A 27,488-nucleotide genomic window follows, 5' to 3' on the forward strand; every position below is an offset into this window, starting at 1 on the left:
ACACAGTGTCTGATGTCCCTGAACCAATTACCTGCCTTAGTGCCGATCTGTAAAAGAGTCTGTGAATGTGTCTGTGAATGGGTCTGTAAAAAAGTCTGATTGAGTCTGTAAGTCTGCGATTGAGTCTGTAAGTCTGCGATTGAGTCTGTAAGTCTGCGGATGAGTCTGTAAGTCTGCGATTGAGTCTGTAAGTCTGCGGATGAGTGTAAGTCTGTGAATGAGTCTGTAAGTCTGTGATTGAGTGTTTCCTGCTCTGTTCCCACTGTGGTGAGGCATCAGCAACTTGTTCTGACATGCTACAGCAGCTGTGTGAGTGTGTGTGTGTGTGTGTGTGTGTGTGTGTGTGTGTGTGTGTGTGTGTGTGTGTGTGTGTGTGTGTGTGTGTGTGTGTGTGACAGTAGAAATGTTTTGTGGCCTGCAGGCAGCACATTCTGATGGGGAGCTCCCCTGTATCTCCAGGAGCAGATCTCAGACCTGCTCCTCTGATGGAGAGCTGACCTTCTCAGATCTGCTCCTCTGCCTCATCAGACACTTCCAGGCTTCCAGGCTGGGTCCGTACACACACACGAGTCTGTTATCATTTAAGGTTTGGATTAACCTGAATGTGCTGATGAGGGTTCTGGACCACCAGCCCCAGACGACATGTTGATGTCATAACGAGTGTCTCTGTCTGGAAGCCAAGCGAGACACTGAACACATTCCAGCCACAAAGGTCATTACATGTTCCAGTGTGTGTTTAGGGGGTGGAGCTAATGATAGTTTGTGCAGGACATTAAACAAGACACTCCAATTCTAATCCTATAATGATTGTGATTTGTATCCTGAAGATGTAGATGACCTGAAGACCTGATAGATGGGACAGTGGTCAGGACGGCAGACGGAGAGCTACACTTTGTGTTGTAACACTCTCCTCAGATCTGATTGGTGAGCTCACTTCCTGATCAGTGTAGAGAAGGAGGAAGTGACAGGACGTTGGCAGGAAGTGACGGAATCTCACAAGGGATTATTTGTGATGAAAACTGCTTTCACACTTAAGTGTTTTCAGTGTAAATGGGAGTAGTTGGCAGTGGTGTGTTTTAACGTCAACGTCAAATTTATTTATATAGTGATTTTCACAACACATGTTGTCACAAAGCAGCTTTACAATCGTATGGGTCCAGATCCCTAATGAGCCAAAGGCGACAGTGGTGAGGAAAAACTCCCTATGATGGTGGGGATTAGGAAGAAACCTTGGGAGAACCAAGACTCAGAAGGGAAGGGAAGCAGGCTAATCTATAGCAGCATAACTAAAGGGAGAGGTTCAGAGGTGACCACAGTCATGAGGGCTCACTGAGGCATTGCTTTCCAGTCAAGTCATTGTCATAACATAGTGTGATGCCATGACACAGCTGGATGACAGCATCAACATCGCAGATCACCAGAAATCTCACTTCATAGATGAGTGTCTTATGTGGACCAATGTGCATGTTAAATGGACAAATGTGTGAGATGACCCCTCATTCTCTGTCTGACACTCGGTGGTGTGTGTGTGTGTGAGTGTGTGAGTGAGTGAGTGTGTGTGTGTGTGTGTGTGTGTGTGTGTGTGTGTGTGTGTGTGTGTGTGTGTGTGTGTGTGTGTGTGTGTGTGTGTGTGTGTGTGTGTGTGTGTGAGTGAGTGTGTGTGTGTGTGTGTGTGTGTGTGTGTGTGTGTGTGTGTGTGTGTGTGTGTGTGTGTGTGTGTGTGTGTGTGTGTGTGGGAAAAGCTCTGTGCTCCCACCAGTTCTGCACATTTATGTCACAGAGTGAATCTACAAGGGGCCTTTATTCCATAGAATGACATCACTGTTCCTCTGACCGGGTGTGTGTGTGTGTATGTGAGAGAGAGAGAGAGTGTCAGAGAGAAAGAGAGAGAGAATACATCTTTCTGTGCATTTTAGGATCTCAACAGAGTAAGAGTAGAATGTATGGGCTGTGTTTTCTCTTTGTCTCTTGTTCTAATTTCTCTGCTCCATCTCTATATATATTTAATGTGTTGGATTTTCTTCTTTATTATGTGTGTCAGAATCTGGGATTTCTGAGACTAAAGAGTGCTGGTCTGGGATTTACAGATGTGACTGTTATAGATAGAGGGTGTTCACATTATAAATCCTAATGTTTAAAATTTAACTACATTATGTTTAACTGTATCACACTAACACCAGCGCTAACACACACGTGACCTGTGTTGAGTAGTAATCACACTAACGCCAGTGCTAGCACACACACGTGACCTGTGTTGAGGAGGAATCACACTAACGCCAGCGCTAGCACACACACGTGATCTGTGTTGTGGAGGAATCACACTAACGTCAGTGCTAGCACACACGTGACCTGTGTTGAGGAGGAATCACACTAACGTCAGTGCTAGCACACACACGTGACCTGTGTTGTAGAGGAATCACACTAACGCCAGCGCTAGCACACACACGTGATCTGTGTTGAGGAGGAATCACAATAACACCAGCGCTAGCACACACACGTGATCTGTGTTGAGGAGGAATCACACTAACACCAGCGCTAACACACACACGTGATCTGTGTTGAGGAAGAATCACACTAACACCAGCGCTAACACACACGTGACCTGTGTTGGGTAGTAATCACACTAACGCCAGCGCTAGCACACACACGTGACCTGTGTTGAGGAGGAATCACACTAACGTCAGTGCTAGCACACACACGTGACCTGTGTTGAGGAGGAATCACACTAATGCCAGCGCTAGCACACACACGTGATCTGTGTTGAGGAGGAATCACACTAATGCCAGCGCTAGCACACACACGTGATCTGTGTTGTGGAGGAATCACACTAACGTCAGTGCTAGCACACACGTGACCTGTGTTGAGGAGGAATCACACTAACGTCAGTGCTAGCACACACACGTGACCTGTGTTGTAGAGGAATCACACTAACGCCAGCGCTAGCACACACACGTGATCTGTGTTGAGGAGGAATCACAATAACACCAGCGCTAGCACACACACGTGATCTGTGTTGAGGAGGAATCACACTAACACCAGCGCTAACACACACACGTGATCTGTGTTGAGGAAGAATCACACTAACACCAGCGCTAACACACACGTGACCTGTGTTGGGTAGTAATCACACTAACGCCAGCGCTAGCACACACACGTGACCTGTGTTGAGGAGGAATCACACTAACGTCAGTGCTAGCACACACACGTGACCTTTGTTGTAGAGGAATCACACTAACGCCAGCGCTAGCACACACACGTGATCTGTGTTGAGGAGGAATCACAATAACACCAGCGCTAGCACACACACGTGATCTGTGTTGAGGAGGAATCACAATAACACCAGTGCTAGCACACACACGTGATCTGTGTTGAGGAAGAATCACACTAACACCAGCGCTAACACACACGTGACCTGTGTTGGGTAGTAATCACACTAACGCCAGCGCTAGCACACACACGTGACCTGTGTTGAGGAGGAATCACACTAACGTCAGTGCTAGCACACACACGTGACCTGTGTTGAGGAGGAATCACACTAATGCCAGCGCTAGCACACACACGTGATCTGTGTTGTGGAGGAATCACACTAACGTCAGTGCTAGCACACACGTGACCTGTGTTGTAGAGGAATCACACTAACGCCAGCGCTAGCACACACACGTGATCTGTGTTGAGGAGGAATCACAATAACACCAGCGCTAGCACACACACGTGATCTGTGTTGAGGAGGAATCACACTAACACCAGCGCTAGCACACACACGTGATCTGTGTTGAGGAAGAATCACACTAACACCAGCGCTAACACACACGTGACCTGTGTTGAGTAGTAATCACACTAACGCCAGCGCTAGCACACACACGTGACCTGTGTTGAGGAGGAATCACACTAACGTCAGTGCTAGCACACACACGTGACCTGTGTTGAGGAGGAATCACACTAACACCAGCGCTAGCACACACACGTGACCTGTGTTGAGGAGGAATCACACTAACGTCAGTGCTAGCACACACACGTGACCTGTGTTGTGGAGGAATCACACTAACGCCAGCGCTAGCACACACACGTGATCTGTGTTGAGGAGGAATCGCACTAACGCCAGCGCTAGCACACACACGTGACCTGTGTTGAGGAGGAATCACACTAACGCCAGCGCTAGCACACACACGTGATCTGTGTTGAGGAGGAATCACACTAACGCCAGCGCTAACACACACGTGATCTGTGTTGAGGAGGAATCGCACTAACGTCAGTGCTAGCACACACGCGTGACCTGTGTTGAGGAGGAATCACACTAACACCAGCGCTAACACACACGTGACCTGTGTTGTGGAGGAATCACACTAACGTCAGTGCTAGCACACACGTGACCTGTGTTGTGGAGGAATCACACTAACGCCAGCGCTAACACACACGTGACCTGTGTTGAGGAGGAATCACACTAACGTCAGTGCTAGCACACACGTGACCTGTGTTGTGGAGGAATCACACTAACGCCAGCGCTAACACACACGTGACCTGTGTTGTGAAGGAATCACACTAACGCCAGCGCTAGCACACACACGTGACCTGTGTTGTGGAGGAATCACACTAACACCAGCGCTAGCACACACACGTGACCTGTGTTGAGGAGGAATCACACTAACACCAGCGCTAGCACACACACGTGACCTGTGTTGAGCCAAGCATCACAGATCAGTCCTGAAGGGAAGTGTTGAGAACACTCCTTCAGGGCGGTGATTGGCTCGTTGGGTGTGTTGGGGGATGAGGTGGGAGCAGAGGATGATGGGAAGTCTCAGATACCCCGTGATGTTGGTCCAGCTCCATTAGCCACGACCTGCCTGCCATTCACCAGCGTGCACAGGAACCCACGGATCAACCGTCCAATTACATGCGAGATGGTCCCGCCCATTAACCCCCAGTCTTCCTGCTGCTCCAATCAACATGAACATTCATTACGTTTTTACACTCCACAACTGCTGAACGAGCAGTGATGACATTTCACTCTTAATTAAAATGATTTTGTAATGGATTTAATTTTAAGTGTTTGGAGTTTGGAATTTTTCCTCCACTGAATTTATACACTGAATACCTGATTATGGGCCTTTTTCCCGTTGTTTCATGAGCTGGTAGTGCCCTGTTAATGTCCTGTTAATGTCCTGGTAGTGCCCTGTTAATGTCCTGTTAATGCTCTGTTAAAGCCCTGTTAATTTCCTGTTAATGTCCTGGTAGTGTCCTGTTAATGCCCTGTTAATGTCCTGTTAATGCCCTGGTAGTGTCCTGTTAATGTCCTGGTAGTGTCCTGTTAATGCCCTGTTAATGTCCTGTTAATGCTCTGTTAAAGCCCTGTTAATTTCCTGTTAATGTCCTGGTAGTGTCCTGTTAATGTCCTGGTAGTGCCCTGTTAATGTCCTGTTAATGCCCTGTTAATGCCTGTTAATGTCCTGTTAATGCCCTGGTAGTGTCCTGTTAAGGCCCTGGTAGTGTCCTGTAAATGTCCTGGTTGTGCCCTGTTAATGCCCTGATAGTGTCCTGTTAATGCCCTGGTAGTGTCCTGTTAATGCCCTGTTAATGCCCTGGTAGTGTCCTGTTAATGCCCTGTTAATGCACTGGTAGTGTCCCGTTAATGCCCTGGTAGTGTCCTGTTAATGCCCTGGTAGTGTCCAGTTAATGTCCTGTTAATGCCCTGGTAGAGTCCAGGTAATGTCCTGTTAATGCCCTGGTAGTGTCCTGTTAATGCCCTGTTAATGCCGTGGTAGTGTCCTGTTAATGTCCTGTTAATGCCCTGGTAGTGTCCAGTTAATGTCCTGTTAATGCCCTGGTAGTGTCCTGTTAATGTCCTGTTAATGCCATGGTAGTGTCCTGTTAATGCCCTGGTAGTGTCCTGTTAATGCCCTGGTAGTGTCCTGTTAATGCCCTGTTAATATCCTGGTAGTGCCCTGTTAATGTCCTGGTAGTGCCCTGTTAATGTCCTGTTAATGCCCTGGTAGTGTCCTGTTAATGCCCTGTTAATGTCCTGGTAGTGCCCTTTTAATGTCCTGGTAGTGCCCTTTTAATGTCCTGGTAGTGCCCTGTTAATGTCCTGTTAATGCCCTGGTAGTGTCCTGTTAATGCCCTGTTAATGCCCTGGTAGTGTCCTGTTAATGTCCTGGTAGTGTCCTGGTAGTGTCCTGGTAGTGCCCTGTTAATGTCCTGGTAGTGCCCTATTAATGTACTGTTAATGTCCTGGTAGTGCCCTGTTAATGCCCTGTTAATGTCCTGGTAGTGCCCTGTTAATGTCCTGTTAATGTCCTGGTAGTGCCCTCTTAATGCCCTGTTAATGTCCTGGTAGTGCCCTGTTAATGTCCTGGTAGTGTCCTGTTAATGTCCTGGTAGTGTCCTGTTAATGCCCCCTTTAGTGCCCTGTTCCTCCTCGTGGTTAGTGCTGCAGGCTATTATCTTTGGCTCACTGTCACTCTCCTTCCACAGGTGTGTGTGTGGTGTGTGTGAAGCCCCCACCATCCGCCGGCCCAACCCCCCCCACGGACACCGCGCCTGCTCCCATGGAGAGGGATGATTTTCCCCCACCTCCCCCCCCACCCGATGGTGAGTCTGTCCTGCCCTCTGTGAGCTTCACGACAAACACTGCAGGTGGCGGTGACGTCCACGGCCCCGCTGTCACACCGCCAGTCCTGTGTTATGTCCTGCAGTCCTGTAGGAGGGCTGTGTCACCACTGAGGGGCTTTGGGGGCCCTGAAAGATGGAGTGTGGGAGAGAAAAGGAATGACACTACGAATGTAGAGGAGGAATAGAAAAACAGAACACACACACACACACACACACGTAACAGAAAAAATGCAGCTAAATTAGAAAACTGAGAGATTTTGATTGTACAACAGTAAAATCAAGCCAACTAGAGATTGTGTGTGCGTGTGTGTGCGTGCGTGTGTGTGCGTGTGTGTGCGTGCATGTGTATGCGTGCGTGTGCGTGCGTGTGTGTGTGTGCATGTGTGTGCGTGCATGCGTGTGCGTGCGTGCGTGTATGTGCGTGAGCGTGTGTGTGTGTGAGCGTGTGTGTGTGTGAGCGTGTGTGTGTGAGCGTGTGTGTGTGTGTGTGTGTGTGTGTGTGTGTGTGTGTGTGTGAGAGATGGGATAAAGAGTATGTAGTAAATGTAGTAAGGGGAACAGAAAGCCCTGACTACATGGCCATAAAGAAACACTGATGTTACACGGACAAAACCTTACAGTGCGACTGGTTGTCATGGTGATGCTGGGGTCAGAAGGTGACCTACAGTGGCCAACGTGGTGTAGCAGAATGGAGGAGAGAAGAACAGATTACACATTGTGTGATGAATGACCCCCCCCCCCCCCCCTCAAACGAGACAGGCCGGTCCAGGACTCCGCCCTGCTCACAGGGCTCAGACTCTCTGGGCCAGACCGACACACACTGCCTCTCTCGTCTGCTTGAGAAGACCTCGCTGGACAGAACGTGACCTCTGAGGAGATTGTGGTGACGTCACATTAGACCTGTGTGTAAGTGACTGTTAGGGAGTGTATTGAGGTGAGTGTGTAAATGAGGGTTAGGAAGTGTACTGAGGTGAGTGTGTAGGGAGTGTTAGGGAGTGTATTGAGGTGAGTGTGTAGGGAGTGTTAGGGAGTGTACTGAGGTGAGTGTGTAGGGAGTGTTAGGGAGTGTACTGAGGTGAGTATGTAAATGAGTGTTAGGGAGTGTACTGAGGTGAGTGTGTAGGGAGTGTTAGGGAGTGTATTGAGGTGAGTGTAAATGAGTGTTAGGGAGTGTACTGAGGTGAGTATGTAAATGAGTGTTAGGGAGTGTACTGAGGTGAGTGTGTAGGGAGTGTTAGGGAATGTACTGAGGTGAGTGTAAATGAGGGTTAGGGAGTGTACTGAGGTGAGTGTGTAGGGAGTGTTAGGGAGTGTACTGAGGTGAGTGTGTAAATGAGGGTTAGGGAGTGTACTGAGGTGAGTGTGTAGGGAGTGTACTGAGGTGAGTGTGTAGGGAGTGTTAGGGAGTGTACTGAGGTGAGTGTGTAGGGCAGGGGTCACCAAAGTGGTGCCATGTCGCCCGTGAGGATGTTATGAGTCGCCCGCGGGCTTGTTTTAAAAACAGCTCACTATATTGCCATGCACCAAAGCGCTGCATCGTTTATGTTTTTGCTGCTATTAGCGATTGTCCGCGGTTGCTAGCGGTCTTCCCGCTTAGCAATTGACATGCGCACATGAACCCAATACCCCCCCCCCCCCCCCCCCCCCGCTCAACAACTTTCTTTCTGGTAGCCCTCCGCAATAATTGGTATCCAAGAAGTAGCTCCCAACTTCAAAAAGGTTGGTGACCCCTGGTGTAGGGAGTGTTAGGGAGTGTACTGAGGTGAGTGTGCCAAGCAGGACTCATTTGCACTACTTCAGTCAGGTGGACTCTGTCCTCAAACAGTTATTCAGTAGTTGTTCAGTAGTTTAGTGGTTACTCAGTAGTACATGTTGGGTCTCCATACCCGCGGTCACATCATAACTGTGTGAAGACTGCACACTCTCTGCTCTCTCATCCAATGTGGGGAGGGGGTGTCAACACAAACCTCATGGACAATGACTGGGCTTTGTTCCAGCTGTAAACACACTTCAGCTTTCTGTTCTGTAACTCTGTAGAGTACTGAGGGCCTGTCTCAGCTGTGCTAGGAAGTAGAACACAGCACAAATGTGGACAAGCTGGAGGTGACTCAGGACCGGACTGCTCACTGAAACCTCTGTGCTTGATTAACTGTTCTAATGAAACCTCTGTGCTCCATTAACTGTTCTACTGAAACCTCTGTGCTCCATTAACTGTTCTACTGAAACCTCTGTGCTCCATTAACTGTTCTACTGAAACCTCTGTGCTCCATTAACTATTCTACTGAAGCCTCTGTGCTCTATTAACTGTTCTACTGAAACCTCTGTGCTCAATTAACTGTTCTACTGAAACCTCTGTGCTCCATTAACTGTTCTACTGAAACCTCTGTGCTCCATTAACTATTCTACTGAAGCCTCTGTGCTCTATTAACTGTTCTACTGAAGCCTCTGTGCTAGATGAACTGTGGTGCAGTGGTGCATGTGACAACTGATGCACTTTCCTTTAATGAATATTTAAACTCAGACCTTTGTTTAACACACACTTGGTGCTGTGTGTGTGTGTGTGTGTGTGTGTGTGTGTGTGTGTGTGTGTGTGTGTGAGGGAGTGAGGCATGCCCTTAGTCCTAAGAACATCCTTTCAAATCTCTACTGCTGCTATAACCATGGCCAACCATGACCTTTGACCCTGACTCCTCCAGGTGTTCTCAGGCTGTTGTGGGATGGGTTGTTTATGCGGGTGCACTGGTTTATATACTGGTTTATTGCAGTTTGCTGGTGGGCTGTTTCACACCTGGATGATCCTTCAGCTGTGTCCTCATAATGGATTAGCATTTTCCATCCAAATTTTCCACCACCTAAAAAACCCACACAAGATAACCCTAACCTAATATAAACCCACATAAGATAAACACACCTAATATAAACCCACTTAATATAAACACACTTAATATAAACACACTTAATATAAACACACCTAATATAAACACACCTAATATAAACACACCTATATAAACACACCTAATTAAATTAAATTAAATTGTGCCATATTTTGTCAATTGTGATTTTTACACCCCAATCGAAATTTGTCCTCCGCTTTTAACCCATCTGTGCAGTCAGAACACACAAACACACACACACTAGTGATTAACTAGGGGGCTGTGGATCACACGTGCCCAGAGCGGTGGGCAGCCCTAGCCCGGCGCCCGGGGAGCAGTTGGAGTTAGGTGCCTTGCTCAAGGGTACCTCAGTCATGGCCTGTCTGGGAATCGAACCCACAACCCTCCGGTCACAAGACCAGTTCCCTAACCGCCAGGCCATGACTGCCCCTATATAATATAAACACACCTAATATAAACACACCTAATATAAACACACCTCTCTCTCTTCCACTGCTTCCTCTCCTCCCTCTCATCATGTTCTCATCTACTCTGTCCAAACTGTCACTCATTCCTTCAACAAAAGAAGATGATTCTTCTTAGTCCAGCCGTGGTACCTGCCTGCTGGTGCGTGTGGTGATAGTGCACCATGCCCTTACAGTGCTGGACAACACCAGGATTAAAGGAGCTCCGCCCCCATTATAGGCCCAGTCAGGATCACAGACTCCTCTGGAGAATAACCACAGCCCTGCTGACATCCAGACTCTGAGGATTTGTGATGTTCACTTCAACCTGAAGCTGCTCTCACACTCTTCAGTGATGCAAAACCCACCAACAATGTATTTACAAGCAGCATCAGAAAATAGTAAAGACATATTTCCTGCATAATTGACATTATTAGTCACAGACTAAGAGCAAGTCACACACCAGACGTGGTCATCCATGTTGTTTCTAGCTATGATTTGAACTTTCCCAATAGCAGAGGGCTTTGGGGAAACTCGTCCCTGTTCCTGTTACCACTCCATTTCCTGTATGCCTGATTCTGTTTCCTCTCTCTGCATACCTCATGTCTGCATGTCCTCCGGGTGATCTGGGTTTGTTTCAAGCTGCTTTCCTGGGCAGCGCTGAACTGTTCACTGAAGCTCAACCTAACTGTACATCGTTTGTCATTTCTTGTACACAAAGGCAGTGAAAGATAATGTCTCTCCTGGCGGGTTAAATGCACGTGTTAAAGTGTTCAGCTGTGTGAATGAAAGGCAGTGCAGATGTCTGGCAGCTGTATTGAGCCTGGGAGGCGTGTGGTGGACTGTTTGAAAAGGGCCATTTCCTGTGGATGCACAGAGCCTGTCTCTCTCTCTCCTCTTACCCCGGGGCTTCTTATTGGCTGTGTTGTCCAAAGCAGCTGCAGCTAATGTAGGTGGAGGAGAGATGAACACCACCCACATGTGCTGGGTCCACCCTGCAAATTACAGACGTGTCCAATCCTGTCGTTTCCTTTAGAAGGGCGGTTCACATGTCCAAAGTACCACTGTGGTAGAAGTGGTGTCAGAAATAGCTACAGCCCAGCAGGGAGGGGGGTGACTGACACACACACACACACACACACACACACACACACACACACACACACACACACACACACACACATTCCTGCCATTCTGTCCTACACTCTTCACATTTGGAGTTGTTACGTGTTACTGTCAAAGAGCTGAAGAATGCCTGTGTTAGAAGCATACTTACTCTATAATAATAATAACAGGCCCGTGCAGGTGGATCATATATACAGTTCTCTTCTTTAGTACGGCTGAGAAGCATTGAATGTTCCAGATACAGGATCTGTTTGAAACACAGGGGCAGACACACACCACACCCCCCCCCCCCCCCCCCCCTGCAGGGCCACCCCCCCTGAGCTTGGGCAGATCCTCCTTACCTGGGAACGTATTTAAAAACAGAAGGATTATAGCCAGATGTATGGGGCAATAAATCTAAGTTATACACAGTTGTATTATTCTTCAGCCAATCAGTGTGGCCAGACCTACAGCTACAGTGTTTTTCAACCAATCAGAACGTGTGGGCGGACCTAACTTGCTCCACTCCCTCCCTGTCTTTTAGATGATGAAGAGGAAGGTTTGTGCTTTGAGTTTGATGACAGCGCTGATGAAGCCCCGGAGGCAGACCGCCCTCTGCCGGACCCTCCCACACAGGACTGTGGTCCTCCCCACCAGCAGGGGGCAGCAGCATCAGCTCCTCTAGGTGCTCCCTGGCCCTCCCTGTCAGATATAGACGCTCCAGAGAGCAGACGTGACCCACGCTCACTGAGCTCAGAGGACGCAGAGGCCGATCTGCCACGCCCACCTCCCAACTGCCCCGCCCCAAAAGCCCCCTCATCCACGCCTGATGCCCCTGATGGGGATTTACCTCCACCCCCTGAAGAGGCCCTGACTCTGGGCTGGTCAGATGTTGCTCCAGGCCTGGTTCCTCACCTGCCTCCACCTCCAGAGGACTTCACCATTCCATCAGCTCAAGCAGGTAGGACGACCATCCTAGGGTCTCAGGGTGAACGATTTATAGTGTTTCTTTCTGTGAAACAGAAGCTGTTTAAACTCCTCCTGCGTGAGGAGTGACCCGGTCTAATTAGTGCTTGATTTGGGCTACTAGGGTGCAGCTCCTTGAGTGTGGCGTCTGGCACAACTCCCTCCCAGCCTAAAGTCAGTCCGTACTCCGTGATTGACATCGCCCCCATCCAGCAGCAGGTGTGTCAGCAGAGCCCGCCTCTTTCCCCTTCGCCATCCAATGGGAATGAGGGGGAGTTCCAGGAAGTACCCAGCAGCCCCAGCGTCCCGTCGGGCTACTCGGTGCCCGTCCCCTGCGGCTATGCCACGCCCTCCAGCGTGCCCATCATCACGCCCACGTACAGCACGCCCGTAATCCTGCGCCACCTCTCTGTGGACGAGGACGGTAAAGAACAAACGCTTCTCCCTCCCCCCCGTTCCCTCTCCTGCTTTGGGGTTTGTAGTTGTGGTGTTTTGGTATTTTGGAGATTAGGGTTACTGCCAGCGTTGTCCTTGCAAACTCGATTTGCATATCTATTTACTTCTCACTGTGTGTTTCTCTCTCTCTCTCTCTCTCTCTCTCTCTCTCTCTCTCTCTCTCTCTCTCTCTCTCTCTCTCTCTCTTATCACCTTCCTCTTTTTTGTTCTGTGACCTTCTGAAGATTTTACCATAAGGACCCTGGCTGACGCTCTCCTGTTTCACCAGTGTGTCAGTTTGTTAGTGTGTCAGTGTATTTGTGTGTTAATGTGTCAGTGTATTAGTGTGTCAGTATGTTAGCGTGTCAGTGTGTTACTGTGTCAGTGTGTTAGTGTGTTCCTAAGCATGGTTCTTCACCTGTGTGTTAGTGTGGTCCTAGGTGTGGTTCTTCTTCAGTGTGTTAGTGTGGTCCTAGGTGAGGTTCTTCTCCAGTGTGTTAGTGTGGTCCTAGGTGAGGTTCTTCACCAGTGTGTTAGTGTGTTAGTGTGGTCCTAGGTGAGGTTCTTCTCTAGTGTGTTAGTGTGGTCCTAGGTGAGGTTCTTCTCCAGTGTGTTAGTGTGGTCCTAGGTGTGGTTCTTCACCAGTGTGTTAGTGTGGTCCTAGGTGAGGCTCTTCTCCAGTGTGTTAGTGTGGTCCTAGGTGAGGCTCTTCTCTAGTGTGTTAGTGTGGTCCTAGGTGAGGTTCTTCTCTAGTGTGTTAGTGTGGTCCTAGGTGAGGTTCTTCTCCAGTGTGTTAGTGTGGTCCTAGGTGTGGTTCTTCTCCAGTGTGTTAGTGTGGTCCTAGGTGAGGTTCTTCACCAGTGTGTTAGTGTGGTCCTAGGTGAGGTTCTTCACCAGTGTGTTAGTTTGTTAGTGTGGTCCTAGGTGTGGTTCTTCTCCAGTGTGTTAGTGTGGTCCTAGGTGAGGTTCTTCTCCAGTGTGTTAGTGTGGTCCTAAGCATGGTTCCTCTCCAGTGTGTTAGTGTGGTCCTAGGTGAGGTTCTTCACCAGTGTGTTAGTGTGGTCCTACGTGAGGTTCTTCTCCAGTGTGTTAGTGTGGTCCTAGGTGAGGTTCTTCACCAGTGTGTTAGTGTGTTAGTGTGGTCCTAGGTGAGGTTCTTCTCCAGTGTGTTAGTGTGGTCCTAGGTGAGGTTCTTCTCTAGTGTGTTAGTGTGGTCCTAGGTGAGGTTCTTCTCCAGTGTGTTACTGTGTTAGTGTGGTCCTAGGTGAGGTTCTTCATCAGTGTGTTAGTATGGTCCTACGTGAGGTTCTTCTCCAGTGTGTTAGTGTGGTCCTAGGTGAGGTTCTTCACCAGTGTGTTAGTGTGTTAGTGTGGTCCTAGGTGAGGTTCTTCTCCAGTGTGTTAGTGTGGTCCTAGGTGAGGTTCTTCTCTAGTGTGTTAGTGTGGTCCTAGGTGTGGTTCTTCACCAGTGTGTTAGTGTGGTCCTAGGTGTGGTTCTTCTCCAGTGTGTTAGTGTGTTAGTGTGGTCCTAGGTGAGGTTCTTCTCTAGTGTGTTAGTGTGGTCCTAGGTGAGGTTCTTCACCAGTGTGTTAGTGTGGTCCTACGTGAGGTTCTTCTCCAGTGTGTTAGTGTGGTCCTAGGTGAGGTTCTTCACCAGTGTGTTAGTGTGTTAGTGTGGTCCTAGGTGTGGTTCTTCTCCAGTGTGTTGGTGTGTTAGTGTGGTCCTAGGTGAGGTTCTTCTCCAGTGTGTTAGTGTGGTCCTAGGTGAGGTTCTTCTCTAGTGTGTTCGTGTGGTCCTAGGTGAGGTTCTTCACCAGTGTGTTAGTGTGGTCCTAGGTGTGGTTCTTCACCAGTGTGTTAGTGTGGTCCTAGGTGTGGTCCTAGGTGAGGTTCTTCACCAGTGTGTTCGTGTGGTCCTAGGTGAGGTTCTTCTCTAGTGTGTTAGTGTGGTCCTAGGTGAGGTTCTTCACCAGTGTGTTAGTGTGGTCCTAGGTGTGGTTCTTCTCTAGTGTATTAGTGTGGTTCTAGGTGAGGGTCTTCTCTAGTGTGTTAGTGTGGTCCTAGGTGAGGTTCTTCTCCAGTGTGTTAGTGTGGTCCTAGGTGAGGTTCTTCTCCAGTGTGTTAGTGTGGTCCTAGGTGAGGTTCTTCACCAGTGTGTTAGTTTGTTAGTGTGGTCCTAGGTGTGGTTCTTCTCCAGTGTGTTAGTGTGGTCCTAGGTGAGGTTCTTCACCAGTGTGTTAGTGTGTTAGTGTGGTCCTAGGTGAGGTTCTTCACCAGTGTGTTAGTGTGGTCCTAGGTGTGGTTCTTCTCCAGTGTGTTAGTGTGTTAGTGTGGTCCTAGGTGAGGTTCTTCACCAGTGTGTTAGTGTGTTAGTGTGGTCCTAGGTGAGGTTCTTCTCTAGTGTGTTAGTGTGTTAGTGTGGTCCTAGGTGAGGTTCTTCACCAGTGTGTTAGTGTGGTCCTAGGTGAGGTTCTTCACCAGTGTGTTAGTGTGTTAGTGTGGTCCTAGGTGTGGTTCTTCTCCAGTGTGTTGGTGTGTTAGTGTGGTCCTAGGTGAGGTTCTTCTCCAGTGTGTTAGTGTGGTCCTAAGCATGGTTCTTCTCCAGTGTGTTAGTGTGTTAGTGTGGTCCTAGGTGTGGTTCTTCTCCAGTGTGTTAGTGTGGTCCTAGGTGTGGTTCTTCTCCAGTGTGTTAGTGTGGTCCTAGGTGAGGTTCTTCACCAGTGTGTTAGTGTGGTCCTAGGTGAGGTTCTTCACCAGTGTGTTAGTTTGTTAGTGTGGTCCTAGGTGTGGTTCTTCTCCAGTGTGTTAGTGTGGTCCTAGGTGAGGTTCTTCTCCAGTGTGTTAGTGTGGTCCTAAGCATGGTTCCTCTCCAGTGTGTTAGTGTGGTCCTAGGTGAGGTTCTTCACCAGTGTGTTAGTGTGGTCCTAGGTGTGGTTCTTCTCCAGTGTGTTACTGTGTTAGTGTGGTCCTAGGTGAGGTTCTTCATCAGTGTGTTAGTATGGTCCTACGTGAGGTTCTTCTCCAGTGTGTTAGTGTGGTCCTAGGTGAGGTTCTTCACCAGTGTGTTAGTGTGTTAGTGTGGTCCTAGGTGAGGTTCTTCTCCAGTGTGTTAGTGTGGTCCTAGGTGAGGTTCTTCTCTAGTGTGTTAGTGTGGTCCTAGGTGTGGTTCTTCACCAGTGTGTTAGTGTGGTCCTAGGTGTGGTTCTTCTCCAGTGTGTTAGTGTGTTAGTGTGGTCCTAGGTGAGGTTCTTCTCTAGTGTGTTAGTGTGGTCCTAGGTGTGGTTCTTCACCAGTGTGTTAGTGTGGTCCTAGGTGTGGTTCTTCTCCAGTGTGTTAGTTTGTTAGTGTGGTCCTAGGTGTGGTTCTTCTCCAGTGTGTTAGTGTGGTCCTAGGTGAGGTTCTTCACCAGTGTGTTAGTGTGTTAGTGTGGTCCTAGGTGAGGTTCTTCACCAGTGTGTTAGTGTGGTCCTAGGTGTGGTTCTTCTCCAGTGTGTTAGTGTGTTAGTGTGGTCCTAAGCATGGTTCTTCTCCAGTGTGTTAGTGTGGTCCTAGGTGTGGTTCTTCTCCAGTGTGTTAGTGTGTTAGTGTGGTCCTAGGTGAGGTTCTTCACCAGTGTGTTAGTGTGTTAGTGTGGTCCTAGGTGAGGTTCTTCTCTAGTGTGTTAGTGTGTTAGTGTGGTCCTAGGTGAGGTTCTTCACCAGTGTGTTAGTGTGGTCCTAGGTGAGGTTCTTCACCAGTGTGTTAGTGTGTTAGTGTGGTCCTAGGTGTGGTTCTTCTCCAGTGTGTTGGTGTGTTAGTGTGGTCCTAGGTGAGGTTCTTCTCCAGTGTGTTAGTGTGGTCCTAAGCATGGTTCTTCTCCAGTGTGTTAGTGTGTTAGTGTGGTCCTAGGTGTGGTTCTTCTCCAGTGTGTTAGTGTGGTCCTAGGTGTGGTTCTTCTCCAGTGTGTTAGTGTGGTCCTAGGTGAGGTTCTTCACCAGTGTGTTAGTGTGGTCCTAGGTGAGGTTCTTCACCAGTGTGTTAGTTTGTTAGTGTGGTCCTAGGTGTGGTTCTTCTCCAGTGTGTTAGTGTGGTCCTAGGTGAGGTTCTTCTCCAGTGTGTTAGTGTGGTCCTAAGCATGGTTCCTCTCCAGTGTGTTAGTGTGGTCCTAGGTGAGGTTCTTCACCAGTGTGTTAGTGTGGTCCTAGGTGTGGTTCTTCTCCAGTGTGTTACTGTGTTAGTGTGGTCCTAGGTGAGGTTCTTCATCAGTGTGTTAGTATAGTCCTACGTGAGGTTCTTCTCCAGTGTGTTAGTGTGGTCCTAGGTGAGGTTCTTCACCAGTGTGTTAGTGTGTTAGTGTGGTCCTAGGTGAGGTTCTTCTCCAGTGTGTTAGTGTGGTCCTAGGTGAGGTTCTTCTCTAGTGTGTTAGTGTGGTCCTAGGTGTGGTTCTTCACCAGTGTGTTAGTGTGGTCCTAGGTGTGGTTCTTCTCCAGTGTGTTAGTGTGTTAGTGTGGTCCTAGGTGAGGTTCTTCTCTAGTGTGTTAGTGTGGTCCTAGGTGAGGTTCTTCACCAGTGTGTTAGTGTGGTCCTACGTGAGGTTCTTCTCCAGTGTGTTAGTGTGGTCCTAGGTGAGGTTCTTCACCAGTGTGTTAGTGTGTTAGTGTGGTCCTAGGTGTGGTTCTTCTCCAGTGTGTTGGTGTGTTAGTGTGGTCCTAGGTGAGGTTCTTCTCCAGTGTGTTAGTGTGGTCCTAGGTGAGGTTCTTCTCTAGTGTGTTCGTGTGGTCCTAGGTGAGGTTCTTCACCAGTGTGTTAGTGTGGTCCTAGGTGTGGTTCTTCACCAGTGTGTTAGTGTGGTCCTAGGTGTGGTCCTAGGTGAGGTTCTTCACCAGTGTGTTCGTGTGGTCCTAGGTGAGGTTCGTCTCCAGTGTGTTAGTGTGTTAGTGTGGTCCTAGGTGAGGTTCTTCTCTAGTGTGTTAGTGTGGTCCTAGGTGAGGTTCTTCACCAGTGTGTTAGTGTGGTCCTAGGTGTGGTTCTTCTCTAGTGTATTAGTGTGGTTCTAGGTGAGGTTCTTCTCTAGTGTGTTAGTGTGGTCCTAGGTGAGGTTCTTCTCCAGTGTGTTAGTGTGGTCCTAGGTGAGGTTCTTCTCCAGTGTGTTAGTGTGGTCCTAGGTGAGGTTCTTCACCAGTGTGTTAGTTTGTTAGTGTGGTCCTAGGTGTGGTTCTTCTCCAGTGTGTTAGTGTGGTCCTAGGTGAGGTTCTTCACCAGTGTGTTAGTGTGTTAGTGTGGTCCTAGGTGAGGTTCTTCACCAGTGTGTTAGTGTGGTCCTAGGTATGGTTCTTCTCCAGTGTGTTAGTGTGTTAGTGTGGTCCTAAGCATGGTTCTTCTCCAGTGTGTTAGTGTGGTCCTAGGTGTGGTTCTTCTCCAGTGTGTTAGTGTGTTAGTGTGGTCCTAGGTGAGGTTCTTCACCAGTGTGTTAGTGTGTTAGTGTGGTCCTAGGTGAGGTTCTTCTCTAGTGTGTTAGTGTGTTAGTGTGGTCCTAGGTGAGGTTCTTCACCAGTGTGTTAGTGTGGTCCTAGGTGAGGTTCTTCACCAGTGTGTTAGTGTGTTAGTGTGGTCCTAGTTGTGGTTCTTCTCCAGTGTGTTGGTGTGTTAGTGTGGTCCTAGGTGAGGTTCTTCTCCAGTGTGTTAGTGTGGTCCTAAGCATGGTTCTTCTCCAGTGTGTTAGTGTGTTAGTGTGGTCCTAGGTGTGGTTCTTCTCCAGTGTGTTAGTGTGGTCCTAGGTGAGGTTCTTCACCAGTGTGTTGGTGTGGTCCTAGGTGTGGTTCTTCTCCAGTGTGTTAGTGTGTTAGTGTGGTCCTACGTGAGGTTCTTCTCCAGTGTGTTAGTGTGGTCCTAGGTGAGGTTCTTCACCAGTGTGTTAGTTTGTTAGTGTGGTCCTAGGTGTGGTTCTTCTCCAGTGTGTTAGTGTGGTCCTAGGTGAGGTTCTTCACCAGTGTGTTAGTGTGGTCCTAGGTGAGGTTCTTCACCAGTGTGTTAGTGTGGTCCTAGGTGTGGTTCTTCTCCAGTGTGTTAGTGTGTTAGTGTGGTCCTAAGCATGGTTCTTCTCCAGTGTGTTAGTGTGGTCCTAGGTGTGGTTCTTCTCCAGTGTGTTAGTGTGTTAGTGTGGTCCTAGGTGAGGTTCTTCTCCAGTGTGTTAGTGTGTTAGTGTGGTCCTAAGTGAGGTTCTTCTCTAGTGTGTTAGTGTGGTCCTAGGTGAGGTTCTTCACCAGTGTGTTAGTGTGGTCCTACGTGAGGTTCTTCTCCAGTGTGTTAGTGTGGTCCTAGGTGAGGTTCTTCACCAGTGTGTTAGTGTGTTAGTGTGGTCCTAGGTGTGGTTCTTCTCCAGTGTGTTGGTGTGTTAGTGTGGTCCTAGGTGAGGTTCTTCTCCAGTGTGTTAGTATGGTCCTAAGCATGGTTCTTCTCCAGTGTGTTAGTGTGTTAGTGTGGTCCTAGGTGAGGTTCTTCACCAGTGTGTTAGTGTGGTTCTAGGTGAGGTTCTTCACCAGTGTGTTAGTGTGGTCCTAGGTGTGGTTCTTCTCCAGTGTGTTAGTGTGTTAGTGTGGTCCTAGGTGAGGTTCTTCTCCAGTGTGTTAGTGTGGTCCTAGGTGTGGTTCTTCTCCAGTGTGTTAGTGTGGTCCTAGGTGAGGTTCTTCTCTAGTGTGTTAGTGTGTTAGCGTGGTCCTAGATGAGGTTCTTCTCCAGGGTGTTAGTGTGGTCCTAGGTGAGGTTCTTCTCTAGTGTGTTAGTGTGGTCTTAGGTGTGTTTCTTCTCCAGTGTGTTAGTGTGGTCCTAGGTGTGTTTCTTCTCCAGTGTGTTAGTGTGGTCCTAGGTGAGGTTCTTCTCTAGTGTGTTAGTGTGGTCCTAGGTGAGGTTCTTCTCCAGTGTGTTAGTGTGGTCCTAGGTGTGGTTCTTCACCAGTGTGTTAGTGTGTTAGTGTGGTCCTATGTGTGGTTCTTCTCCAGTGTGTTAGTGTGGTCCTAAGCATGGTTCTTCTCCAGTGTGTTAGTGTGGTCCTAGGTGTGGTTCTTCACCAGTGTGTTAGTGTGGTCCTAGGTGAGGTTCTTCTCCAGTGTGTTAGTGTGGTCCTAGGTGTGGTTCTTCTGCAGTGTGTTAGTGTGGTCCTAGGTGTGGTTCTTCTCCAGTGTGTTAGTGTGGTCCTAGGTGAGGTTCTTCTCTAGTGTGTTAGTGTGTTAGTGTGGTCCTAGGTGAGGTTCTTCTCTAGTGTGTTAGTGTGGTCCTAGGTGAGGTTCTTCTCCAGTGTGTTAGTGTGGTCCTAGGTGTGGTTCTTCACCAGTGTGTTAGTGTGTTAGTGTGGTCCTAGGTGTGGTTCTTCTCCAGTGTGTTAGTGTGGTCCTAAGCATGGTTCTTCTCCAGTGTGTTAGTGTGGTCCTAGGTGTGGTTCTTCACCAGTGTGTTAGTGTGGTCCTAGGTGAGGTTCTTCACCAGTGTGTTAGTGTGGTCCTAGGTGTGGTTCTTCTCCAGTGTGTTAGTGTGTTAGTGTGGTCCTAGGTGAGGTTCTTCTCTAGTGTGTTAGTGTGGTCCTAGGTGAGGTTTTTCACCAGTGTGTTAGTGTGGTCCTAGGTGTGGTTCTTCTCCAGTGTGTTAGTGTGGTCCTAGGTAAGGTTCTTCTCTAGTGTGTTAGTGTGTTAGCGTGGTCCTAGATGAGGTTCTTCTCCAGGGTGTTAGTGTGGTCCTAGGTGAGGTTCTTCTCTAGTGTGTTAGTGTGGTCTTAGGTGAGGTTCTTCACCAGTGTGTTAGTGTGGTCCTAGGTGTGGTTCTTCTCCAGTGTGTTAGTGTGGTCCTAGGTGAGGTTCTTCTCTAGTGTGTTAGTGTGGTCCTAGGTGAGGTTCTTCTCCAGTGTGTTAGTGTGGTCCTAGGTTTGGTTCTTCACCAGTGTGTTGGTGTGGTCCTAGGTGAGGTTCTTCTCCAGTGTGTTAGTGTGGTCCTAGGTGAGGTTCTTCTCCAGTGTGTTAGTGTGGTCCTAGGTGAGGTTCTTCACCAGTGTGTTAGTTTGTTAGTGTGGTCCTAGGTGTGGTTCTTCTCCAGTGTGTTAGTGTGGTCCTAGGTGAGGTTCTTCACCAGTGTGTTAGTGTGGTCCTAGGTGAGGTACTTCACCAGTGTGTTAGTGTGGTCCTAGGTGTGGTTCTTCTTCAGTGTGTTAGTGTGTTAGTGTGGTCCTAAGCATGGTTCTTCTCCAGTGTGTTAGTGTGGCCCTAGGTATGGTTCTTCTCCAGTGTGTTAGTGTGGTCCTAGGTGAGGTTCTTCTCCAGTGTGTTAGTGTGGTCCTAGGTGAGGTTCTTCTCTAGTGTGTTAGTGTGGTCCTAGGTGAGGTTCTTCACCAATGTGTTAGTGTGTTAGTGTGGTCCTAGGTGAGGTTCTTCTCCAGTGTGTTAGTGTGTTAGTGTGGTCCTACGTGAGGTTCTTCTCCAGTGTGTTAGTGTGGTCCTAGGTGAGGTTCTTCACCAGTGTGTTAGTGTGTTAGTGTGGTCCTAGTTGTGGTTCTTCTCCAGTGTGTTGGTGTGTTAGTGTGGTCCTAGGTGAGGTTCTTCTCCAGTGTGTTAGTGTGGTCCTAAGCATGGTTCTTCTCCAGTGTGTTAGTGTGTTAGTGTGGTCCTAGGTGTGGTTCTTCACCAGTGTGTTAGTGTGGTCCTAGGTGAGGTTCTTCACCAGTGTGTTAGTGTGGTCCTAGGTGTGGTTCTTCTCCAGTGTGTTAGTGTGTTAGTGTGGTCCTAGGTGAGGTTCTTCTCCATTGTGTTAGTGTGGTCCTAGGTGTGGTTCTTCTCCAGTGTGTTAGTGTGGTCCTAGGTGAGGTTCTTCTCTAGTGTGTTAGTGTGTTAGCGTGGTCCTAGATGAGGTTCTTCTCCAGGGTGTTAGTGTGGTCCTAGGTGAGGTTCTTCTCTAGTGTGTTAGTGTGGTCTTAGGTGAGGTTCTTCACCAGTGTGTTAGTGTGGTCCTAGGTGTGGTTCTTCTCCAGTGTGTTAGTGTGTTAGTGTGGTCCTAGGTGAGGTTCTTCTCTAGTGTGTTAGTGTGGTCCTAGGTGTGGTTCTTCTCCAGTGTGTTAGTGTGGTCCTAGGTAAGGTTCTTCTCTAGTGTGTTAGTGTGTTAGCGTGGTCCTAGATGAGGTTCTTCTCCAGGGTGTTAGTGTGGTCCTAGGTGAGGTTCTTCTCTAGTGTGTTAGTGTGGTCCTAGGTGTGGTTCTTCTCCAGTGTGTTAGTGTGTTAGTGTGGTCCTAGGTGAGGTTCTTCTCTAGTGTGTTAGTGTGGTCCTAGGTGAGGTTCTTCTCCAGTGTGTTAGTGTGGTCCTAGGTGTGGTTCTTCTCCAGTGTGTTAGTGTGTTAGTGTGGTCCTAAGCATGGTTCTTCTCCAGTGTGTTAGTGTGGTCCTAGGTGAGGTTCTTCTCCAGTGTGTTAGTGTGTTAGTGTAGTCCTAGGTGAGGTTCTTCTCTAGTGTGTTAGTGTGGTCCTAGGTGAGGTTCTTCTCTAGTGTGTTAGTGTGGTCCTAGGTGAGGTTCTTCTCCAGTGTGTTAGTGTGGTCCTAGGTAAGGTTCTTCACCAGTGTGTTAGTGTGGTCCTAGGTGTGGTTCTTCTCCAGTGTGTTAGTGTGTTAGTGTGGTCCTAGGTGTGGACCTTTAGTGGACCTAATGCAAGGAATGTTCAGGTCTGCTGTACAGAGTGAACCGTAAATATTCCTCACTGCAGTCTGTCCACCACATCTCATTTCAAGTGTAACGTCGCCCCCTGGTGGTCGACGTACATGTAAGGATGTACTGATATTGGGTCGACATAAAAGTGTTTTATTTCCCATTTTAAAAATTAAGATGTCATTTCACACTTTCATCTTGTGAAATAGTTTTTACCAATGAAAATACAACAGTTAGTTTTTTTGTATTGAATTTGAATGTTTTGATCTTTGTCTTCTGCAGTGAGTGTGGTTGGAGTGGGCGGAGGCTCAGACAGGTGAGTTGTGAGTTTGATATGTTCCTACAGTGTTTTTAGCCCAGTTCTTAGTGTTTTGGTTCTCATTGTTTGGTGCTGCAGTGTGTTCGGTGAGGGTCACCCAGCTGTGAAGGAGGAAGATGCCCTGGCTAAGTGGGTCTCGGACCCAGCCAACGTGTCCTGGATGGAGGGTGAGTTCCTGTTGTCACTGGGGGTGGATGGAGAAGTGGAGCTTCTCCACCACAGTTGAGGTCCCTCCAGTACACCAGTACACCAGCACTGACTCAGGAGGATCCCAGTTAGAGCACCACGAGGAGCATCAGAAGGTCCAGGCTGTAGAAGAGCAGGTGCAGGACGACACACACACACTGTCTCCAGCCCAGTCAGCCATCACGTCCCTGTACAGGGGATCAGATCTGCAGGGGGTGTGTGAGCCCTCAGTGGGGCGTGTGTGAGCCCTCAGTGGGGCGTGTGTGAGCCCTCAGTGGGGCGTGTGTGAGCCCTCAGTGGGGCGTGTGTGAGCCCTCAGTGGGGCGTGTGTGAGCCCTCAGTGGGGGGTGTGTGAGCCCTCAGTGGGGCGTGTGTGAGCCCTCAGTGGGGCGTGTGTGAGCCCTCAGTGGGGCGTGTGTGAGCCCTCAGTGGGGCGTGTGTGAGCCCTCAGTGGGGCGTGTGTGAGCCCTCAGTGGGGTGTGTGTGAGCCCTCAGTGGGGTGTGTGTGAGCCCTCAGTGGGGCGTGTGTGAGCCCTCAGTGGGGCGTGTGTGAGCCCTCAGTGGGGCGTGTGTGAGCCCTCAGTGGGGCGTGTGTGAGCCCTCAGTGGGGCGTGTGTGAGCCCTCAGTGGGGCGTGTGTGAGCCCTCAGTGGGGGGTGTGTGAGCCCTCAGTGGGGCGTGTGTGAGCCCTCAGTGGGGCGTGTGTGAGCCCTCAGTGGGGCGTGTGTGAGCCCTCAGTGGGGCGTGTGTGAGCCCTCAGTGGGGCGTGTGTGAGCCCTCAGTGGGGCGTTTGTGAGCCCTCAGTGGGGCGTGTGTGAGCCCTCAGTGGGGCGTGTGTGAGCCCTCAGTGGGGCGTGTGTGAGCCCTCAGTGGGGCGTGTGTGAGCCCTCAGTGGGGCGTGTGTGAGCCCTCAGTGGGGTGTGTGTGAGCCCTCAGTGGGGTGTGTGTGAGCCCTCAGTGGGGCGTGTGTGAGCCCTCAGTGGGGCGTGTGTGAGCCCTCAGTGGGGCGTGTGTGAGCCCTCAGTGGGGCGTGTGTGAGCCCTCAGTGGGGTGTGTGTGAGCCCTCAGTGGGGCGTGTGTGAGCCCTCAGTGGGGCGTGTGTGAGCCCTCAGTGGGGTGTGTGTGAGCCCTCAGTGGGGTGTGTGTGAGCCCTCAGTGGGGCGTGTGTGAGCCCTCAGTGGGGCGTGTGTGAGCCCTCAGTGGGGCGTGTGTGAGCCCTCAGTGGGGCGTGTGTGAGCCCTCAGTGGGGCGTGTGTGAGCCCTCAGTGGGGCGTGTGTGAGCCCTCAGTGGGGCGTGTGTGAGCCCTCAGTGGGGCGTGTGTGAGCCCTCAGTGGGGCGTGTGTGAGCCCTCAGTGGGGCGTGTGTGAGCCCTCAGTGGGGTGTGTGTACACCCTCAGCACGCTTCTGACCTGCTATTCCTAGTTATTTTTTTCATTCCCAGACTCACTTCCTTCCCCTGCTACAGAGGAAGTGGTGTTCGTACAGAACTTCTCTTCAGACTCATCTGCTCCGGTCTGTTTTATTCACACACAATGGCTGACATGGGATGTTTTAGTGTGTGTGTGACTGTATTTCAGGTCCAGATGAAGTTATTTATGATGATGTTCCTAGAGAAGACACGGACTCTACTCCAGGTCAGTGTCGCCTTCCTAGTTCAGTCTCTCCCTCTCTCCCTCCCTCTCTCTCTCCCTCTCTCTCTCCCTCTCTCCCTCCCTCTCTCTCAAGTCACTTCTGCTTCCTCTTTATGTGTATTCTAGATGACACAGAACAAGACTGTATTTATTAAGCATTGCTACTGCCTGGTTTTGTTAGGTCTGGTTTTATTTAAAGCTACAGCAGGTCCTTTACAAACATCACTCTCTGCTCAAGCTGTTAACTACTGAATTGATCGACTCACAGGTGAAAGTGGTGAAATTTGTCCAGTCAGCAGCTCCAGTATGACTGTATGATGAAGTGCTTTAATTTTGCCCCAAACAAAAAACACAGAAAGTGTGTTTGGGATGTGTGGGTGGGTGTGTGTGTGTGTGTGTGTTTGGTGATTGTGTGTGTGTTTGGTGATTGTGTGTGTGTGTGTATGTGTGTGTGTGTGTGTGTGTGTTTGGTGATGGTGTGTGTGTGTGCGTGTGTGGGTGTGGTGATGGTGTTTGTGTGTGCGTGTTTGGTGATGGTGTATGTGTGTTTGATGATGGTGTGTGTGGTGATGATGTGTGTGTGTGTGTGTGTCCTCCAGATCTAGATGAGATGCTGTATGATGATGTGGAGTGTGTGTGTCCTCCAGATATAGATGAGATGCTGTATGATGACGTAGAGTGTGTGTGTGTGTGTCCTCCAGATATAGATGAGATGCTGTATGATGACGTAGAGTGTGTGTGTGTGTGTGTGTGTGTGTCCTCCAGATATAGATGAGATGCTGTATGATGATGTGGAGTGTGTGTGTGTGTGTGTGTGTCCTCCAGATATAGATGAGATGCTGTATGATGACGTAGAGTGTGTGTGTGTGTGTGTGTGTGTGTGTCCTCCAGATATAGATGAGATGCTGTATGATGACGTAGAGTGTGTGTGTGTGTGTGTGTGTGTGTGTGTGTGTCCTCCAGATATAGATGAGATGCTGTATGATGATGTGGAGGGTGTGTGTGTGTGTGTGTGTGTGTGTGTGTGTCCTCCAGATATAGATGAGATGCTGTATGATGATGTGGAGGGTGTGTGTGTGTGTGTGTCCTCCAGATATAGATGAGATGCTGTATGATGACGTAGAGTGTGTGTGTGTGTGTGTGTGTGTGTGTGTGTGTGTGTCCTCCAGATATAGATGAGATGCTGTATGATGATGTGGAGGGTGTGTGTGTGTGTGTGTGTGTGTGTGTGTGTGTGTGTGTGTGTGTGTGTGTGTGTGTGTGTGTGTGTGTGTGTGTGTGTGTGTGTGTGTGTGTGTGTGTGTGTCCTCCAGATATAGATGAGATGCTGTATGATGATGTGGAGGGTGTGTGTGTGTGTGTGTCCTCCAGATATAGATGAGATGCTGTATGATGACGTAGAGTGTGTGTGTGTGTGTGTGTGTGTGTGTGTGTGTGTGTGTGTGTGTGTGTGTGTGTGTGTGTGTGTGTGTGTGTGTGTCCTCCAGATATAGATGAGATGCTGTATGATGATGTGGAGTGTGGTGAGGAGGGGAGCAGTTCTCTGGATAACGGCTGGAGCTCCAGTGAGTTTGAGAGTTACGACGAGACCAGTGACCATGACAACAGCCACTTGCACAATGGCCTTCCGAGCGCTTTTGTGCGCACAACGAGCAGGAAGACGCACGTACGTACACCACGACACACACACACACACACACACACACACCATGCCACGACACACACACACGTACGCCACGACACTCACACACGTACGCCACGAAACACACATACGCCACGACACACACACCATGCCACGACACACACACACGTACGCCACGACACTCACACGTACGCCACGACACACACACACGTACGCCACGACACTCACACGTACGCCACGACACACACACACGTACGCCACGACACTCACACGTACGCCACGACACTCACACACGTACGCCACGACACACACACACGTATGCCACGACACACACACACACACCACGCCACGACACACACACACACGTACGACACGACACTCACACACGTACGCCATGACACTCACACACGTACGCCACGACACACACACACAGAGACGACACACACACGTACGCTACGACACACACACACACACCACGCCACGACACACACACACACGTACGCCACGACACTCACACGTACGCCACGACACTCACACACGTATGCCACGACACACACACACGTATGCCACAACACACACACGACACATGTACGCCACGACCCTCACACGTACGGCACGACACACACCACGCCGCGACACACACACACGCCACGATCCTCACACGTACGCCACAACCCTCACACACACACACACACACATACACACGCCACGACCCTCACACGTACGCCACGAGCCACACACACACACACACACACACACACACACACACACCAAGCCACGACACACACACGCACGCCACGACCCTCACACGTATGCCACGACACTCACGCGCGGGCCACTACACTCGCACGCGGGCCACTACACTCACACGCGGGCCACTACACTCGCGCGCGGGCCACGACACTCGCACGCGGGCCACTACACTCGCACACGGGACCACGACACTCGCACGCGGGCCACGACACTCGCGCGCGGGCCACTACACTCGCGCGCGGGCCACTACACTCGCACACGGGCCACTACACTCGCGCGCGGGCCACTACACTCACACGCGGGCCATGACACTCGCACGCGGGCCACTACACTCACACGCGGGCCATGACACTCGCGCACGGGCCACTACACTCGGACGCGGGCCACTACACTCGCACGCGGGCCACTACACTCGCGCGCGGGCCACGACACTCGCGCGCGGGCCGCTACACTCGGACGCGGGCCGCTGCACTCGGGCGCGGGCCACTACACTCTCACGCGCGGGCCACTACACTCACACGCGGGCCCTCTCACCAAGCCTGTTTGTCTCTGAAGTGTAGTGACTCCTCACTGGAGACTCAGCGTCGCTGTGTTCAGTCTAGCAGACAGGCTCCGCCCACACTCATCCTGCCCCGCCCCTCACTCTCACCTCCCCCACTTCCTTCCATTTTAACTTGTTTCTATGGCAACACGGGAATGAGAAAATACTGTACTAGTTTTCCAGCAGTTTCTAGCAGTTCTGTTGGGTGCTGGAGGAGTTATGAAGTCACATGGAGCTGGAAAACTGACCCCAGATCAGCATCTGTCCTGCCACTGTGGGGACATGCTGCACTTACAGTGGTTAACTGAAGCTCT

General features: G+C 50.0%; 1 protein-coding gene across 4 annotated transcripts in view; it reads left to right on the forward strand.

Moving 5' to 3' along the window:
• The window catches only part of arhgef10 (Rho guanine nucleotide exchange factor (GEF) 10), an 83,967-nt gene that overhangs the window by 6,295 nt on the left and 50,184 nt on the right, over positions 1-27,488 (forward strand). For all 4 annotated transcript variants that reach the window (XM_076979156.1, XM_076979155.1, XM_076979154.1 and 1 more), the window contains exons 2-8: positions 6,469-6,585; positions 11,592-12,008; positions 12,138-12,437; positions 22,385-22,418; positions 22,500-22,588; positions 24,185-24,241; positions 25,726-25,904. In XM_076979156.1, coding sequence (XP_076835271.1) covers positions 6,543-6,585; positions 11,592-12,008; positions 12,138-12,437; positions 22,385-22,418; positions 22,500-22,588; positions 24,185-24,241; positions 25,726-25,904 — 1,119 coding nt within the window. In that variant the 5' untranslated portion in view covers positions 6,469-6,542. The remainder of the gene's footprint in view (positions 1-6,468; positions 6,586-11,591; positions 12,009-12,137; positions 12,438-22,384; positions 22,419-22,499; positions 22,589-24,184; positions 24,242-25,725; positions 25,905-27,488) is intronic.

Source organism: Brachyhypopomus gauderio, chromosome 17 (assembly GCF_052324685.1).
Source record: "Brachyhypopomus gauderio isolate BG-103 chromosome 17, BGAUD_0.2, whole genome shotgun sequence".
NCBI lineage: Eukaryota > Metazoa > Chordata > Actinopteri > Gymnotiformes > Hypopomidae > Brachyhypopomus > Brachyhypopomus gauderio.